At 41.7% G+C, this 18,744-nt stretch overlaps 1 protein-coding gene across 3 annotated transcripts in view; it reads left to right on the forward strand.

Annotated features, from left to right (window-relative positions):
• Positions 1 to 18,744, forward strand: part of GPD2 (glycerol-3-phosphate dehydrogenase 2) — a 78,702-nt gene that overhangs the window by 8,672 nt on the left and 51,286 nt on the right. For all 3 annotated transcript variants that reach the window (XM_081929013.1, XM_081929015.1, XM_081929014.1), the window contains exons 2-4: positions 3,783 to 3,893; positions 9,766 to 9,937; positions 15,855 to 15,979. In XM_081929013.1, coding sequence (XP_081785139.1) covers positions 3,792 to 3,893; positions 9,766 to 9,937; positions 15,855 to 15,979 — 399 coding nt within the window. In that variant the 5' untranslated portion in view covers positions 3,783 to 3,791. The remainder of the gene's footprint in view (positions 1 to 3,782; positions 3,894 to 9,765; positions 9,938 to 15,854; positions 15,980 to 18,744) is intronic.

The raw sequence follows: 18,744 nt of genomic DNA on the forward strand, positions 1-18,744 counted from the left end.
CATCCCTGGCTCTTACATCTGTTCCGGGAACTTCAGCCTTTGCTTTCACAAAGCTCGCCTCACACGGGTCGGAGTAGCATATGCGCCAAGGTTGTAAATAGCTGGCGTTACCTGTGGAGCTTTACCCGTGGGGCGCAGGAGTAGTTTCTTGGTGGCCAAGCAGAGACGTTTGTGGAAACGTCTCTCTTTTAAAAAGCATATATTTGTTTTATTTCAGGCCACATGTGAGGCAGCAAGTAGACTAGTAAAGATTCCTGGATGGTAATCATTTTTGTAGGCTTACAGTCATACCTCATGTTACGTTTGCTTCAGGTTGAGTGTTTTCAGGTTCAGTTTCACCACTCGCACATGCGCAGATGTGCAAAATGACATCACGTGCATGCGCAGATGCGGCAAAACGCGATGCGCAGATGCGGGTTGTGTTCTGTTCAGGTTGTGAACAGGCCTCTGGAACGGATCCCGTTCGCAACCAGAGGTACCACTGTATTGGCAAGGCAAGCTGTAAAAAAAAAAGGGGGGGGGGAAGGAAAGGAAAGGAAAGGAAGAAAAGGAAAAAAGTCTACATTGTAACAGGCTTGTGCATTTTAACTTTGGGAAGGATGGGAGAAAAATTCCATATGGCTCTTCAATGCCTTTTGAACAAGGCTCAACAAAGCGAGGGTGTAATTATAATTGAATTTGGTGAAAGGCTGAACGCCTTTCCTTCCAGCACTTACAAACAATGGGTTATCAGGGTGCAACTGATGATCGCATTTGATAAGCTTGTCTTTCTCATTCCACAGCTAATCTGCTAGCACGTGCAAAGGCGCACCTGTTGGCAGCTGCTTCTTAATTTACAGCCTGTGATACTCAAAAAACAAAGGAAAAAAAACGGTGGATTGGTTGGTACTGGCAACATATGGAACAAGAGGATGCACAAAAGGGTTAATGGGATTACGTTTGGGGAGAGACCATAGTTCAGTGGAAGAGCACGTGATTTGCATGGGTGAAATCCCTGGCCTCTCCTATTCAGATGTTGTGCGTTATCATCAGCATACCGGATACAGGGGGACCTTGCCCCAAATCTCCTTTAACAGTTGAATCCTGACGAGATGAGTGGTGGTTTCCAGGCCTGGAAATTGGGTTGTGTGCCAGCTCTGGGTAGGGTTGTTCTCCCTCTGAAGGAGCTGTTGTGTAGTGTGGGGACTGGACCCAAGCCATGATAAATCTCATTTGATTACTGCAATGCATAATACGTCGGGCTACCCTTGTGCCTGGTTCTGAATGCAATTGCACGAGTGCTCAGCAGGACACTTAGCTTTACACATACCATACCCATGTTGAAAGCTCTGCGCTGCCTGCCTGTTAGCTACTATGCCAAGTTCAAGGCAAATGTTTCTGACACTTAATGCTCTAAACAACCTGGGAGCCAGATACCTTGTAGGCCACCTCCCCTATATAGACCAAGCTGACTCTGCGTGTTACTACTACTGACACATTGACTTGTTTACATTCTCCTTTGTCTCTGCTGCAAGCGCCCTGCAAAGTTGTTTAGCAATCCAGGATTCTTCTTAGCTGCAGAGCTATCCTTCTCGTACGCTTCCATCTTAAATAATTATTCAATTAATTAAATTTATATCCTGCCATTCCCCTCCCCCCCAAAGGAGTCCAGGTAATTTTAATATAAGTTTATAGCTGTGTGGTTTTCTGGACTTTGAAGCTTGGAAAGGCCACACTGGATGGGGGGTAAGTGACCAGAGAAGGGCGCTAGTCCTCACTGTTAACAGAGAAATTTGTCCCCATGTCCTTTTCTTCTTTCACTGTCCCCCAAAGTTTCAATTACTTGGGGGGGGGGAGAAATCACCTGGCTCATGAAGATGGGGTACATGAAGGAAAGTCACATCATGTAGATAATAATAGTAGCTTTTCCCTTTGCAGAGTTTAGTTTTGGGATGGGGAGAAGATGGATGCAACCGCGGCTAGTGTTGGAGTTGTCTGGTGGTGCTTTTAACAATTTTTTTTTAGTTTAGCTTATTAAACTTGTTCATCACTTTTCACCCCAAGGTAGCAATTAGCAGGAACAGGATAAAAATACAGAGATACAAGACATAACAAAACGCTTATTAAAGCAACACAAATAAGCTAAAAAGTGTCCATTCACAAAATCACTTAAAAACACACTGAACCACCTTTTTAAAAATATACTGTGGCTCATATATTGGCAAAATTGATAGTGATAGATTCTGGCATTTTACCAAAAGCCCTTTAAAGACCTTTGTTAGCATTGGAACATATGTGGGGAGCAATGCTAATATATATTATTGAAACGAGAGCCCTATCTGGACACAGCATAACATCATCCAGCATGTGGTTAAACATATGTATGATGTCTACTTCATTCTGTTGAGACTGGAATGATGGATGTGCCACAAGTTGGCTAAGTGATTATAGATGTATGCTATGTTCACAAATAACTTTTGCATCACTTCTAATACCCTCTGTATCAGAATTCTCTCAAATTCTCCCCAAACTCCAATTGGGTAGGCAGTTTGCAAGCATGACATTCGGTTCAGTCTTTGCAGACCAAAATGAATGAATAAGATCTGAGAGTTAATAGCCTCACCAGGGATATAAAAATAAAAATAAATAATATATAAAAATAAATTTATTATTTACACCCTGTCCATCTGGCTGGGTTTCCCCAAAATGTCATATTCCGCTTCCCTTGCCACCCGCAGCCATCCGCTACTTCTCTGCTGCAAACATCCTTAGTCTCATCTAGTGTTGCTTGTTTTCTTTTGATTCTGATCCTAAAATCTTCCTGTGAACCTCACAAAATCAATATCAGAACTTCTTTCTACCCCTGGCAACACCCTCTTTTCTTTCTACAGCAAGTAGCTCTAGGTAGCATTCATTTTTCTTCTGGTATCTCCCTGCTCTTAGACTTCACTAGTGTCCTTTCTTCTTTCTTTCTCTCTGTGGCTTCCTATCTCTGCTATGTATACTAGTGAGAGCTTGTATACTTTAACCCTTCCATTAGTTAAAAATGTTTTGAAATGTGCCTGTTGTTAGTGCGTTTCTCGTGAAAGCCGGCGCCAATTTGATTTTTTGTTTTACTAAATTCGGTAATTCCCTTTTGATACAATGGCATTGTTTGGGGTTTTCTCTTTGCTGTCTTTGGGCTAAATCCCAGTGTGTTGTTTCCAGAATGTGTTCGAGTTCAGGGTGAAAAGTTCCTGAAATGGGTTGCATGTGAGAACTGCATGCTTGCATGCATGCAGGCTGCATGCTTCTTAACAAGTCTCCCCTAGTATCTCCCTTTGCTGCCACTCACATGCTTATGCTAGGGCGGGGAGGAATTTATAGATCAATGTTCTCTTAGGGCCACCAACAGCTATTGTCTCAGAAGTTGTAAGGGCTGAAAACTGCTGAGACAATTTTTTCAAAACAGCAAGAGCACTTGATAGATTGGGGAGAGGACTATCCACAGTACCCCTCTCATTTGATACCTGTTGGGGAACCAGAGCCAGGGGTTACACGATCCCGTTGACTGGCATTCTGGATCTGTTGTTGTGAGGATAACTACCATCTGCCTAAAAATCCATTTTTATTACCGCAAACTGCTTTGAGAACCACTGTGGCTGAGAAGTTGTATATGGCTCACTTTATCATATTTGTATGTATTCTTTTTTCTTCTTCTGAGTACAGCTACTGCCTCAAGTTTCTCTTGTTTCTGGTTTAGACAAGTGTTCTTCCCTGACTTTGTATGGTTGTGAACATTCTTGTTTTCTTTCTTTTCCTAGGATTAAAAAATGGCTTTTCGGAGGGTCGTGAAAGGGACTATCCTCATTGGAGGCGGTGCTGTAGCGACTGTGTTTGGCCTCTCCCAGTTTTCTCAGTATAGAAACAAGCATGTAAGTAGAAACTGATTTATGCATTTTTTTAAAATTGCGCAGAAGTTTGTAAACTGAGCCTTTGAAATATGTGGCTCCCTCGTTCTAATGGCACATCCCAACTAAGTAGTTGCTTTAGTGGAAGCCAGCACAGTGATTCCTACTGGAGCACCAGGATTTCCCTGCTCTCCTCTTCCCACACAGGCCCCAAATCTGTTCCAGAGGGTCAGGAGAACCCCAGAACAGTGGGCCATGGGAGGAGAGGGGAGATCATTCAGTCCAGCAAGCAGAAATGCTCATGCTGATGGAACAATCTCCGTAGCTCTACAATGAATACAACTCTGAGATTCCTTTATTAGAAATGGTAAAATATATATTTGCCCTGATTTTTTCCATACTTCAAGTTTAGTTCTTTCTCAGGCCTTTTTTTTGTATTTCCCAGAGTACAAAATATATAAACTGTGCATCAAATGTGAAGTGCACATTTGTGTATTCTTATCCCCATTTCTTCTTTAAAAACATGTCTGTGGAGGCCTGTGCTTCTGTGTGCTTTGTACGTCTATGAAACATTCTATACTTGCATAACTGGCTCTAAATAAATATCATTTATTCATAGTGGGTTTCTTCTATAGCGGCTTAGAGAAAACCTTATCCATTTCCTTATTCTGCAAGGGGAAGGGAAAATAATGCAAAGAGCTCCAGGCTTATAAAGTGTACCTCCCTCTTGGCAGGGACCTGCCCTCTCACTCTTTGTAAAATACTATGTAGATGGATGGCTTTATATTTGTTTTTATCATTCAGTTGTTGTTGAAGCAGCTGATGTGTTTATGTCTAGAGGTTCATTTGCATAATCAGGGCTTTTTGGAAATGTGCTGGAGATGAGATTGTTTCTTCATAATTACTTTCGGTGCTATGAAAGGGGGTACTCAAGGGCACACAGAACTGGCACCTCTTTTTAGTGTTAAAAAGTGTAACACTTACTGTAACAACTTCATGGTGAGTACTGGAGCCTATTTTTCTAGAAAAAAAGCACTGGTTACTTTATCAATGAAATCAATCTACACCCATCCAAAGGGCTCCTTATCTATTGTAGATGCTACTGAGAAGCTCCATACAGGAGTCATGATATATTAGTGTGTGGGAGGTTTCTCTGTCAGTTCCATGCAAACCATGGTTTGTTGTAGGCTTACTGACCTTAACTATGGCTTAGCGCACACTCAGGCACCTCCTTAACTATGCTGTAAATGTTATTTGTTTCAGCATTCCACCCAAATTGTCTCTTGTAGCAGATTTGCTTTTTCCCATTTTTTGTTTTCTACTACAGTGAACTAAGCCAAAATTTTTCTTAGCGTGTTGTCTCAACCAGGGCTTCTGGTTGTCTTCTGTTCTCACTAACCAGGATCTGTAGTCCTTGATTAGAGCTCGAGGCTGGTAATGAGAGAGTTAAACTGTGAGTCCCATTTTGAATGACATGGTAAGACAAACTTTAGCTCAGTGCAGCATGGCATGGCAGTAAAAAAGGACTAGAGCAACTGTGAGCTCCCGGCATTTGAAATTTGCCAGGCACTCAGGGGCCAGCATGGTGCCTAACATCTCCACCATCTGGAGGTGCACGTCTGGGGATCCTTGCATTTTTACTGTTTTCACACACTAGCAGCACATCCTGTAGAATTCTACCCATTATATTTTATCTGCACAATCAGAACGAATTTCGGGAACCATATTGAAAGCTATGACCTTCGAGCCGTTTGCCCCCAAATGGCAACTGGCCATTCAATTTTGGCGACTGGAAGCCTGCTTTAAGGAGTCATTGGCGCCTAGCTTATATACCTGAGTTTCTAACACTGTGAGCTCCTCTCTGGGATCCCTCATATTTGCACAAACCAGGCCACTATGAGATTGGTCCACAGGTTCCTATCTCAAGCAGAAGGTTTGTTGAGGAGGTGGCAGTGCCTCAGTGGAGCTGGTCTGCCCTCTTCTCCAGCCAGCGGCTTCTGCTTTGAGCATGAGAGCTGTGGCAACACCAGAAAGAGGAGTGGGAAGTGTGGATGGGTGCAAGAGAGGGAGGGGGAAAGAAGCTACACTTTCTCTTCCTCCTCTCTCCCACGTGTCTCCATCATAACAACTGAATCTGGAAAGCCACCCTGTACATTGTCTGTGAAGGCTTGAGACAAAGGGCCTGGCAAGAGAGCAGCATATGATTTTTACGCTTCCACATTATTCTAACTTGCACATCCATTGTGCCGTGCTGTCGCCCTTACAGCTATTGCCTACATGCACCCGATAAAGGACAGCAGGTGGGATATAACTGGGGGGATTGACGCAAAGGAGGACAGCCCATTTACGGTGTTGACATATCTAAGCTGTGGGCATGTCTGGCAGCCGAACTGTCCTCTTTTTAATAATGCCTGCCAATCACGCAGATGACAGGGCGAAAGACCTCTGTGCCTGCAAGATGCAAGAAGGGATGTTGCCCCAAGACGCGCTCTAATTGGCTACCCGGTGCAGGAGGTCTCTTGGCTTTTTCTAAATGAGTCTTTTCAACGCTCCCCAGCACCGAGAGAAGACATAATTCAATTAGCATGCACACAGATCGTACTGTACACCCCCTAGACGCATCTCATTTCCTTTGTAACAAGGCTGCTTTCTGCAAGTGTGCCAGTCACCCATCTCTTTCGGGCTTGGTATTGTTCAGTTGCCACTGTATTCACTTGGAAATGAAGCTTTTAAAAGCTTTTAACAACACTTTAAAATATTAATAATAGTAATGAACTCCAGAAGTCAAGGAGCGAACCTCCACAGATCGATTAGAAGATTTGGTATGAATCTGCTTGGCTAGCTTATTATATTTTTGTACATCCTAAAGATTCAGTTAAGTTTTATAACTTAATTTTTGGCTCAGGGCACAGGAAGTGGTAATGCGAAGGAGACAATTACCACCCCTCTTAAGACAGGGAGCAATCTGGACTTGCTCTGCCTCATTTACTGCAATTTTCTCCCATATATTTTTAGGCTGGTTTAAGTAACAGGAGAAGCAAAATACTGCTAGCAGAGAGGAGAGATTTTGTGACGATGTCACACGTAGACACGGTCAGCCGTTGTGAGTAGGTAGTTAACAGGAAATTGCTTGCCCTGTCAAGATTTTGGGATTAGGTTACATGTCTACCATCCTATTTTGAAGGTAATGATGTTTCATATCCTATGCCTGGATGATGTTGGGATATAATGCTCTGATATTTTGTAAGAGGGAAACAGGTGGATTTTCTGGTGTGGTTCTCCCCCACCTCCACATTTAACTCTTGTTAGTTGTTGGGTCTAGAAGAAGCCTGGATGAACACTTTTTTTTTAAGAGCTAAGAGACTGGCCTGGTTTATGCCCTAATCATTCCCAGGGACGCAGTGCCATAAAAGGCATAATGCCTGGCCAGAGCTACTGTGTTGATGGGTAAACGGCATGGTGGGCAAAACAACTGAGGCCTTGTACTCAGGCACATCTCTGCTGCAAGACTTCAGCATTACACAGCTTAGCTCAGTTGGTTAGAGCATGCTGCTAAAGGTTGCAGGTTCGATCCCCATATGGGACAGCTGCATATTCCTGCATTGCAAGGGGTTTGGACGAGATGATCCTTACAGTCCCTTCCAACTCTACAATCCTGACCCTGATTCTGACTGCAGTTTCCATGTCCATTCCTCTGTTTTCTCCATCCAACCCCATCTCAGGGTGACATTCAGCATGGAGGATTTAATAGTTACTAAACCAGCCCCTAGTCTTGGAAATATTATTCAGGGTTCATTTGTGGTGCATGTAAAGAAAAATGATACTGTGATACATCACCTGTAAAAGTAAGGTGGGCTCCCATTACTATTCCCAGGTGCTGCAGTTCCAGAAGAATATGTAGGAGCGTCTTCCTTGGCCAGATAACACGAGACTCTTAATCTCAGGGTGGTGGATTTGAGTCCCACATTGGGCAAAAAGTTTCCTGCATTGAAGAGGGTTGGACTTGATGACTCTCGTGGTCCCTTCCAACTCTACAATTCTGCGATTCTATGATTCGTTATATAGATTTAGGTGCCAGGCAGAACATTCCTCTTCTACTATGCCTTTGGCTAATTGAACAATCTATGGCCTTTTAAACTGTGTGTGTGGAGGCAGGGTATTGTTTTTGTTTGTTATTATGTTATGTATTTTGTGTTTTTATATTGTAAACAACCCTGTGACACACACACACACACACACACACACACACACAACACACACACACAACACACACACACACACACAGAGAGAGAGAGAGAGAGAGAGAGAGAGAGAGAGAGAGAGAAAAGTGAGTCACATTGCATTTGATGAGACTTCCAGGTAAATATTGCATCCCCCATCAGATTTCTTTCATCTGTTCTCTTTCATGGCTAGAAGCAGAGAATAGGAGTTTGCATAAGTGAATAATATAACATTGCAAAATATCAAAAATATCATGAGTATCACGGATGTGAGTTGAAGCTTGGTCAGTGGATTGATTCAAAGCAGCTGAAATGTGCATGTGGTTTGCCACCTGTCCCCCATGTCTGCCTTTTAATATCATCTTCTGTACAGATCGTAAGTACCAAGGTATCATATTCAGTCTACACAGTTGAAAATGCAGTCGTGACTTTTTGGGAGTTGCTCGTGTCTTTGGCTTGGCGTACAGCCACTAATGCTGCGGCTTTCAAACATGAAGTCAGCTTTATGAAAATATAATGTAGAGCACATTTTAATAGGATTTATGCCTTCCTTTTTACTTCTACTTCTGTGGGGAAGCGTGGCAAAATGGAATTCAAATTGGCCCATATTCATCACTACAAGATAAACAGAATAAAGGAGGTGATGAAAATGTAGGATATGACCAACAGATTTTTCAGGAGCACACTTGCTTTTTTGTGAAAGAGACGGTTATGGTTTGCTCTCCCGCTCCGAAAACAAGAGCTGGAAAGTTCAAAGGAATTAAAATAAGCTTTATAATAGGGATGGGGGAGGAATTCAGTTCACATTTAAGGATGACCCTATCTAGTTCTCGCTTTACGAAATAGTATGAGACCCGAAACACAGCCATCTTTCCAAATTCACACTTTTCTGAATTTTGCAATACAGATCTCAAGCCAATTAATGTGTATACTGGGGTAAAATATGCATAAAAATGCATATATTTGTGAATCGTACAAAAATGAATTGTATTAGAGAAAATTGCTTTGCAATAATGTGTATGTGAAGAGAAAATTTCACGAGGACTTAAAAAAAAGTAAATCACAACTGGTTATGGAAGCCTGGCCATTAAATCATGCATGCGCTAATCCAATTGATGGTATCACACGTGTATTTTACACATGTTTAGGGAAACTTTTAATGTTTAACAGACCACTGTATTTTAATACTTTGTTGGAAGCCACTCAGAGTGGCTGGGGAAACACAGCCAGATGGGTGGGGTATGAATAATAAATTATTATTATTATTATTATTATTATTATTATTATTATTATTACAGCAGCATCTGAAAAGTGAAATATGAGTTGCCTCGCTGTTAGTATGCTGGACAACCTTCGTAAATTTATAGTAATCTGATTGACAGTCTTAATTCCCCCAGTTAGTCCAGATTAATATTAATAACATCTGGCGATATATAGCACTGTTTAAATGTACGAAACAAATGCACACTTGAATTTAACTGTCATTACGACAAGCCTAGTGATGTTATACCTGTATTGTTGGCAGAGGACCGAGGCTCCAAAGTTAGTAGATTGCAAGAAACTACCTGGTGAGTTTGTGGTACACAAGGGATTTGAACCAGTGGCTTCAGTTTAAAATCCCAGCATTGTGCCATTTCTGGTCTTTTCGTGACCGCTTTGCTTTCTTACCTTTGCAGGGTGCTCTAGCATCTGTCGAAGCTTCGGAATGTCGGCCCTTGCATATGCACAGCACCCTTCCCTCCAGAGAAAGTCAGCTTGAGGCCCTGCGAGAAACCTGCGAATTTGACATTCTTATCATAGGCGGAGGCGCTACAGGAAGCGGTTGTGCTTTAGATGCTGTTACGAGAGGTGAGACCTGCACACCGAGGACAGCTGTGCCACGCATGGGCATCCTTTGGTTCCCGAGATCTGAACAAGCGTTTTGAATGTACTTAAATCCATCCAGCAAATGTCAGGGTGTTGTTGTCAGAGGGTGTGGGAAACTCAGAGTCAGGAAATAATAATCTGCATGCAGAATAAGCTTAGTCGAGGTAGAGTTTCGTGACCCGGATTCCTGCCCCCCCCAGCCACAAGTAGACCATGTTACCTAGTTGTGATAAAAATATATGCCTTACGAAAATGGAAAAGGTCCCAACCAAAGAACTTAAGTTGACAGAATATGTGCAGCTTGCAGACTTTAACGTATAGAATAAGAGAACAAGAAGAACATTGGGAAATGTTTATTGAACATCTGGGAAATAATGGTGGACGCCGGAAAAGGCTGGCAGCATTAAGTTAAATTCAACAGTGTAAGTAGGTTTTGATGGATGCAATAATAATGGAATGCTGAATGGTATAGTTTTTGTAAAATAAGCACGGATTTATGATTTGTAAAATGAACCATAGAAAGAAAAGAAGGAAAGTAATTGATATCTTAAGGATGTAAAAATGAGTACTTTAAAGTGTAAAACAGAGAATTTAATAAAAATTATATATGTGTGTGTGTGTACACACACACACATATATATGTCTTAAACAAATAGCTGAATATAAATCTTTACTTGTCAGGCTAGGAACAGTTGAACAACAAGTATTATTTGCAAATTCCTCTAGACAGCATCTGCATGAAATCCCCATACTTTACATTCAAGATAGAACTAACAGAATAACCTCCCAACTGGCAATTGCCAACTGCCACCTTCTTTTCCCAACTCTATTTATTCTTTGTGAAATACATCTCCAATGAAATCACATTACAGATACTAGCAGACCGCTGTTCTTTCCAGAACCCCCTTGTCTTTCCGGCATGGTGTAAATCCTGGGATGGGATGGTCTGTAATTAACCCAAGACCTTTTGAAATACTGCCTTTGGCCCAAGGAATAGATCTGTCACAACCATCACAGTGACTGGACTTAAAATGGGCCTATGACTTCTTGGCACCCTCACAACTGCAGGTCATAGACGTGGAGGATGTAGCAAAGTGCCCATTGTTAAAGGGTCAGAAAATAATAAGATTGGGGAGTTAGTTCGTTTATGGAGTAGGTGTGGGGAACTTGTTCTCCAGGTGTTGTTGTGCACCAGTTATCCCTGATCATCAGCTGTGTTAATGGGCTCATGGGTTCATTTTCTGTTGCAAAGATAAACCCAGTAACATTTTTCCCCCAGAGAAGAGAATTAAACAAAATTCTGGTTGCCACCTGCTACTGGTCTATTGACAGGAACCATTAATTGCCTTTGACAAAAGTTGGTGGTTCATCCACAAGTCCTTAATGCTGGCTTTTGCTGCCAACCTGCCCACATTCCAACACAATACTCAGGTAGTCTGGAAGTGTGGTATCTAGGCCTACTGATAGTATAGTAGATTAACCTTAAACGGAGGCAATTTTCCCTGCCTCCCCCCAAAAACCACCACTTGAAACATTTTATTTTATTTTATTTTAAATCAAGCTTTCCAATGTATTTTAAGATTTGGGGGTGTTTCTTTTTGGCCACGTTGGTAGTACTAGATGTAAAAACAACACCGAACTAATCTGTATTTATCCTTTTCTTCCTATATATTTTGATTGTATTGGTAGTTTTCTGAAGTGTGAAATAATCATAGGCATTTGGTTAATGAATTGTGTATTGTTGCTCTTCATTCACGGGATTTGCACTCATATTAAGTTTGATGCTTCACTTAACAAATTCTGCTTTCTCTGTGTTTTGATACGTTTTTGCCAAATTATTCCTGATTGTATCCATTAATCTTCAGTCACATTTGACAAAAATAAATTGCTCTGATCTTCTAAAGTTGCTGGGAATAATTAGATTTTTTTTTTAAGGACATGAAAGTTTAGGGAGACCAAAAGAGGCTAATGTAGTTGTCGCACTAGACTTTTGCAATAAAGCTCTGCAAAATCCTTAAGGTGATGCTGGTGAAAGGAGAGCTCACAGTGTTGGATCATCTGCATTTCCTCCTTGGATATGCACAGTCATGCTGCTCTCTTCAGCAACCTCTGCAAGAATCTTGTTGTACTTGTTTTCATTCCTTCTTCCTTCCTGTTTTCTTTCTTGCGCACTTTTGAGAAACTGCCACAGGGAAGAGAGAGCACTGACTGTTAAAAAGTTACAACACCAGCAGAACTTACTACTTTCTTTTAGTTTTAAAAGGATTGCTATATAAAAAAAGATTCCTATATCGCTATGATTTACCTCCCCCTGGAGACTGCAGTTTCCAGTCCTCTAGGTGCTTATCTTAATTGGATTTATTTTGTGAATTACTACATTTTATGAAACAGGCAAGTAATGGTCTGTGTTTGTCTGCCTGTGGCTGATCGTCATCTCCTGATAATTCATGTATTTCACACTGCAATTACTAATGGTTCACCCCCCACCCCGGAAGTTAACAATTGGTGTGAATGGTAGTTATGTGCAACTTCTTCTTCTTCCCCTTTTTGGTTTTTGAAAATATACCTGAAAGTTCAACTGATATTGGCACCAAAGTTACCTGTTAGCAAATTGCCAGTTTGGATCTTGGGGTGCAGTTCATTTCATCCAGTAACCTGTTGTCTGTAATATATACATTTTCACTTTTAGCTAATCCGTGCTAGAAGCTGAAGGGGCAACAGATCATTTTCAATGTTGCAATAAACCCCTTAACATTTTGGAATTCTCTTAGCATCAAACTAAATGATTGGATCTCATGACACCCCCCTTTTTTTTGCTTAAATCAGTTGAAGGACCTGAAGGAGTCAGACCTGAAGGAATCAGAGCTACATCATTTGGCGCTGGGGGGGGGGGTAGTGTTAACTCTTTATTTCTTATTGTACCCAAAAACCCCGAAGCAGGGAAAACACAAATATGTTGTCTCTCTTCTCCTCCCAGCCAATTTTATGGCTAATTGGAGCTTTAGGAGGGGGGAATTTAAATGGGGAAATGGCACCTTCTAAAGTTTCAATTTCCACATCTCCCAGTACAGTGGTCCTGATTCAAATAAGAAGAATAAGAGTTTGGATTTGATATCCCACTTTATCACTACCCTAAGGAGTCTCAAAGCGGCTAACAGTCTCCTTTCCCTTTCTCCCCCACAACAAACACTCTGTGAGGTGAGTGGGGCTGAGAGACTTCAGAGAAGTGTGACTAGCCCAAGGTCACCCAGCAGCTGCATGTGGAGGAGCGGAGATGCAAACCCAGTTCACCAGATTACGAGTCCACCACTCTTAACCACTACACCACACTGGCTCACGTCTCCCCATGACTGCTTTTAGGGAAAAGATGTCCCAAGTCCTTTTAAATTGATTATTTTATTTTGAATAGTTATATCCCACCCAGGGTGGCATACAATAAACAACAAAACCATCGGCAACAATTTCATGAAATCGGCCTTTGAGTTTCATTCATAAATCTCAGCTACTTCTAATGGTCACTTCTGCTTATAACTCGTTTTCTTATTTGTGATTGTCCCCTGTTGGGTTTTCCTCTGGAAGTAGGAATGAGGCGATTAGCCTTTTTTATTTATGCACTGTATGCACTAGTGCAAGGAGCCCCTAGCAAGCCTTCAATCATTGGCCAATTTGTAGTGTACTATGTAGCTACTATGTAGCTGCTGGTTTGCTCAGATTCTTGGAAATAATATAATTGGACTGTTAACTAGCAGGGCACTTGGGCAAGAATGTGTAGTTGGGATTCTATGGCATAAAGTATGTCTATTGCAAAGCTTTCCAAACTTTTTATGTTGGTGACACGTTTTTTAGACATGCATCGTTTCTCAACACAGTAATTCAGTTTTACTAACACACTGGAGGTTAAACTAACTAACTTTCATCTGCTCGATAATTTCTGTTTGCACAACAGATCTCCCACCCCCTTCTCCCTGGATGTTCCCTATACTGTACCCAAATCTGCTCTGGAAAGTTAGGGGAGCCCTCAGAATAGATTTAGGGCAGGGGTCTGCACCTTTAAGACAAAAAGAGCCACTTGGACCGAGGGGGAAAAAACTGGGAGCCGCAAAATCATTGCGACATTTAAAACAGTGGGGAGTGTTGGGGCACACAATGTGCCTCCTCCCCTCGCTAGTATCCGCCCCGGAGCCGCGACAAAGGTGTAAAAGAGCCACATGCGGCTCCGGAGCCGCGGGTTGCTGACCCCTGATTTAGGGGCATGTAGAGGAAGGAAAGTTCTACTGTGCAAGTTGAAATCCTTGCGCTGACAGAACAAGTTAGCTGAATACCCTTGTTCTGCAGATTAAGCATATATTTCTCCACTACTAGAAAAGTAAAAAAAGTAAAGTCGACTGCGTAGGTCTGAAGTCAGCCCACCTCTGACCTTAAATATTCAGGATAACCCTCTTCTCCTTTAAGTGGAATCCATTCCTCCTCAATGTGTGTATGGCAGAAAGAAAAGAGAGGAACCCTGGTTTTGCCTTCATCTTTTTCTTTTCGTTCACTTTTGCTACTTTTATTGTGTATACAAAAAGGTAGATGAGGTGTATTGCAGGATAACTAATCTCTGTGATAATAACTGTCGAGTGATAGCAGGATTTTTATTGATTAATCCATTGGCTTTTAAATTATAAAGATGTAAATAACATATTTCATGTTACTGAAACTTTAAAACAGGTGCCTTTTTGATATATTGAAGGAAGAGTAAAATAGATGTTTGTTAACTTCATTGTATTAATTTAATAATCACTCATTGCTAAAAGGAAAGGCCACCATTAAAATCTGTCATTTCCATTCCTTCCTGCAGTAAAGCAAATAATTCAAGCAGCATAAAAACAAACAAATAACTGTGTCCTTAATTTTGATATCTTAAAATTTGCCCTCAACTAAAGCTGAAGTTGATTAGTTATTTAAGCTAATTAAATATTGCTGCCCTCATAGTTAGCGATTTTAAGTATGCGAACATAATGATAAACTGGGGTCCTGGCTGCAGTGCTGTGCACAGTCCAACTTTAATCTTATTTAGAGTGCATTCCTGGAAGCACCTGCTCAAAAGGAAGCCCTACTGAGTTCAGTTGGACTTACTTCTAGGGAAATGCCTACAGCAGTGGTTTTTAACCAGTGTGCCATGGCACCATGGGGCATCTTGAATGATGGTCAGGGGTGCCATGGGCAACACCAGTCTCTGTCCCTCTTTCCTTCCCTCCCTCCTCTGATGCCCTTTCGCATCAATGCCTTCCAAAGACATGTGTGGCTCTTCATTGCCGCAGCCCTGGCTTCAAGTTCCCCAGGCGAATGGTGCCTCTGGGGCTGGCCAGGGGAGAGGAGAGGAGGCTGAGGGAACACTCTAGAAGGGAGGGTGTCTGAAAAGTGGCGAGGAGCTGCTGGCTCTGAAGGGGTGATATAATTGGGCTTCTGAGGCTCGGAGCGCATTTCGCCACAGGGAGCCGTGGACTCAAAAAGGTTGAAACCCTCTGGCCTATAGGATTGTAGCCTTAGCATTGTGCTAAGGTGTTTCAGTATTCTTGTGTATTAGGGAAATGAGAGAGAAGAAATTAGGTTTTGGTTTGTTTACAGAATCCTTGGTGCTCTTCACACATTCCCCCCCCCCAACTAATATAGTACTTACCTTCCTAAGTACTAATACAGTACTTCTTTTCCTGTATCACTTCTTTTCCCAAAGATTTCCCTGAAGAAGCAGCTACTCTTCATGGCCAAAGAGCTGGCGCTGTGTGCGCTGAATACAAATTCATCCATGTTCAGTGTAATTTTTCTTGCGGTTGTCGCTACCCTAGAGAAGGGTCTTTAATGAATTACATACAAATTGTGTAATTTAAGAAGTTAATTTGGTTTTCTGGTTACGCAGGCCTAACAACAGCCCTTGTAGAAAGAGATGATTTCTCATCAGGGACCAGCAGCAGAAGCACTAAATTGATCCATGGCGGAGTGAGATATCTTCAGACGGCCATCATGAAGTTGGATTTTGACCAGGTAATTGTTTTATGGTAGTAGCTGTAAAGCAAAGACCTGTCTAGCTGGTTTCCCTCCTCCTCTTCTAATTAAATTTGTTCCCACATTTATGGTTTTTAATATACCTCAGGTTTTGAATACATTCTTCTGTTGCTTGCTGCAGACATTAGGCAAAGCATTCTGTATGCAAGGTGGATTCAGGAAAAAAAATGGCAGCACTTAATATCTAATTTATGACAAATCTAAATGGGACTATTTCCCTTAAAACATGGGGAAACCAAAGTATACATTTTTTAAAAATGCATTTTTGGTGGTCTTTGTAGAGTTTGCAGTTACCTCCAGTCAGAATCTGAAGACAAATGGAGACATTTATACGCTGAGATTTCTACAATGAAAAACAATATATTGGTGTAAAATCTCAATATGAATGAAGCATATTTTCCTTTTGGGCTTTTGTAACTGTAGTAAACCTTTCTTTATAAGCATAGCTGGAATTAAGGAGGTGGGGAAGAAATACATGGAGGCGGGGTGGAGGTGAGAAAATCATCAACATCCTCATCCTCATCATCTTAAACTCCAGCAACAAACTTTTAGAATTATCTACAGTAAAATTCAGGTCCTTCAGCCCAGCCCATAGTTCACAGTGCATTTGAAATGAGTGTCTAGTATTCCTGGAACTGATGGTACATTTAGAATCCTCATCAGAGTAGCTTTCTGCATGCAAGAAATGTTTTGACAGGTTTGTGTAATCTAAGAAATAATTCGTCTTCTGCATTTTGAAGTGCTACAGTCCTAGGAAGTATGTACATTTAGGTTCTCATGGGTTATGCAGATCAAGGCATGGTGCTTACTTTGCCAATTTTAAATAATTGCATCTTGATTACTATGGTAGGATTGTAGGTCAGAGAAAAGGTTCTAAGGCCTTCATGATTGGAACTATAGAACCGGTGCATTGATTTGTTTAAGGGGAATCAGTTGATGTGTGGCACATCTAATCGCCTTTGGCCTGTCTGTGCAATGGGCTCTATCCTGCATGCTTCCTATACCCATCTGTATGGCTGACAGCGATCATTGAAGGATCAATTTGTGTTAGAATTCCACAATTCGTTCTTGCCATTGGGGTATGTGTCTAATGGGGTATCTTCACAACAGAATAGGTGTTGTGTAGCTTAAGCAGAAGGCGACAGAGGAGTTAGCTGAGGACCCTCAGTTCCTTGGTGGGTGTCGTGTCCAAAAACAGGAAGCCATAAGACTTCACATTTTGTGCTGCTCATCGGTGCACCCCTATCATTCATGTCAGGGATTACCAGCCAGCAGTCTGAAACAACTCTTTAGGCGCTGGTGGTCCCTACCAAATTGTCATCAGTGGGTAGTAAAAAATGTTTGATCAGTTTTTCCTGTGCAGAAATGAATCCACATGTGTATTTGGCTGCCAGTTTGTCCCTTGAGGGCATCCATCAGGAAGCCCAGTTATTCTCAGATTCCCTACCCGCCCTAATTGACACACCTACCATCTGAGTGCACATGCTCCATATCTGTGAAGTTGTTGCTGTTTGCCAACTTTATTTATAGAACCTGAGCATCTGTAAGGAGAGGTCAGATTGCTCCTTTCCTGAAGAATCAGGTGGCTGCTATCTTTTGATACACATGCTAGGGTTAAGGTCAGTGGTGTAGCATGGGCACAGACAGACAGGACTCAAGCTTGGGACAAGCATGCACTATGCTTCCCTGTCAAAATGGGGATTGACAGATTTTAATTTTAAGCACCTCGTCATTGATTTGTTTGAGCTATATGCTTTTGAGCACAGGAAACTTAAAGACACTTCCTTCTGGCATCTCGTTTTCAGTGCCAATAATGTTTTTAGGTCCTCTATATTATCACACAGGGACGCGGGTTGCACTGTAGGTTAAACCACAGAGCATGGGGCTTGTTGATAAGAAGGTTGGTAGTTCGAATCCCCGCGACGGGGTGAGCTCCCGTTGCTCGGTCCCTGCTCCTGCCAACCTAGCAGTTTGAAAGCATGAAGTGCAAGTAGATAAATAGGTACCGCTCCAGCGGAAAGGTAAACAGCGTTTCCGTGTGATGCTCTGGTTCGCCAGAAGTGGCTTAGTCATGCTGGCCACGTGACCCAGAAGCTGTACGTCTGCTCCCTCGGTCAGGGGTCCCTTTACCTTTACCTTATATCATCACACAGCATATGATAATCATCGATAGGTTTCCTTGTTGGGGTAGCTGGGAACACTTGGGTGACATAACTTGCTCTTTACACTCCGGAGAAAGATTTTCGTAATTTTGTCTCAGGTGTTCTAGATTTTGACAGATTGCAAATTCAGAATGCAAAGAAGGGCTCTCCCTACAGTATAACACTGGTTTGCTGAATCGTTGCTGGTTTTTTTTTTTTTGTTTCCACAATTTTTACACCAATATTCCATGTCACATTTTTACTATTTAATTTAGATCACCAGACCTCCCTCTCTCCCTTCATGGGTTTCTACTTTAATAAGAATTGACTACATATTTTTGTATTACCAACTCCTGATTATTCAAAAATAAAAGAAAAAGCATATAATAAACATTTCACATTACAAGCTCTTCACATTCCTGCCAGTAATTTTAAGTGTTTACAATGGTCTTTTAGATAATATTAAAAATTATTCCAATCTTTTTCAAATACTTGATCTTCATGGTTTCTGATCTTTGCCGTCAATTTTGCCATCTCTGCATAATCCATCCGTTTCATCTGCCATTCTTCTTTCGAAGGTAATTCTTGTTGAATCATTGCTGC

This window comes from Podarcis melisellensis (genome assembly GCF_964234715.1).
Source record: "Podarcis melisellensis genome assembly, chromosome: 1".
Lineage (NCBI taxonomy): Eukaryota > Metazoa > Chordata > Lepidosauria > Squamata > Lacertidae > Podarcis > Podarcis melisellensis.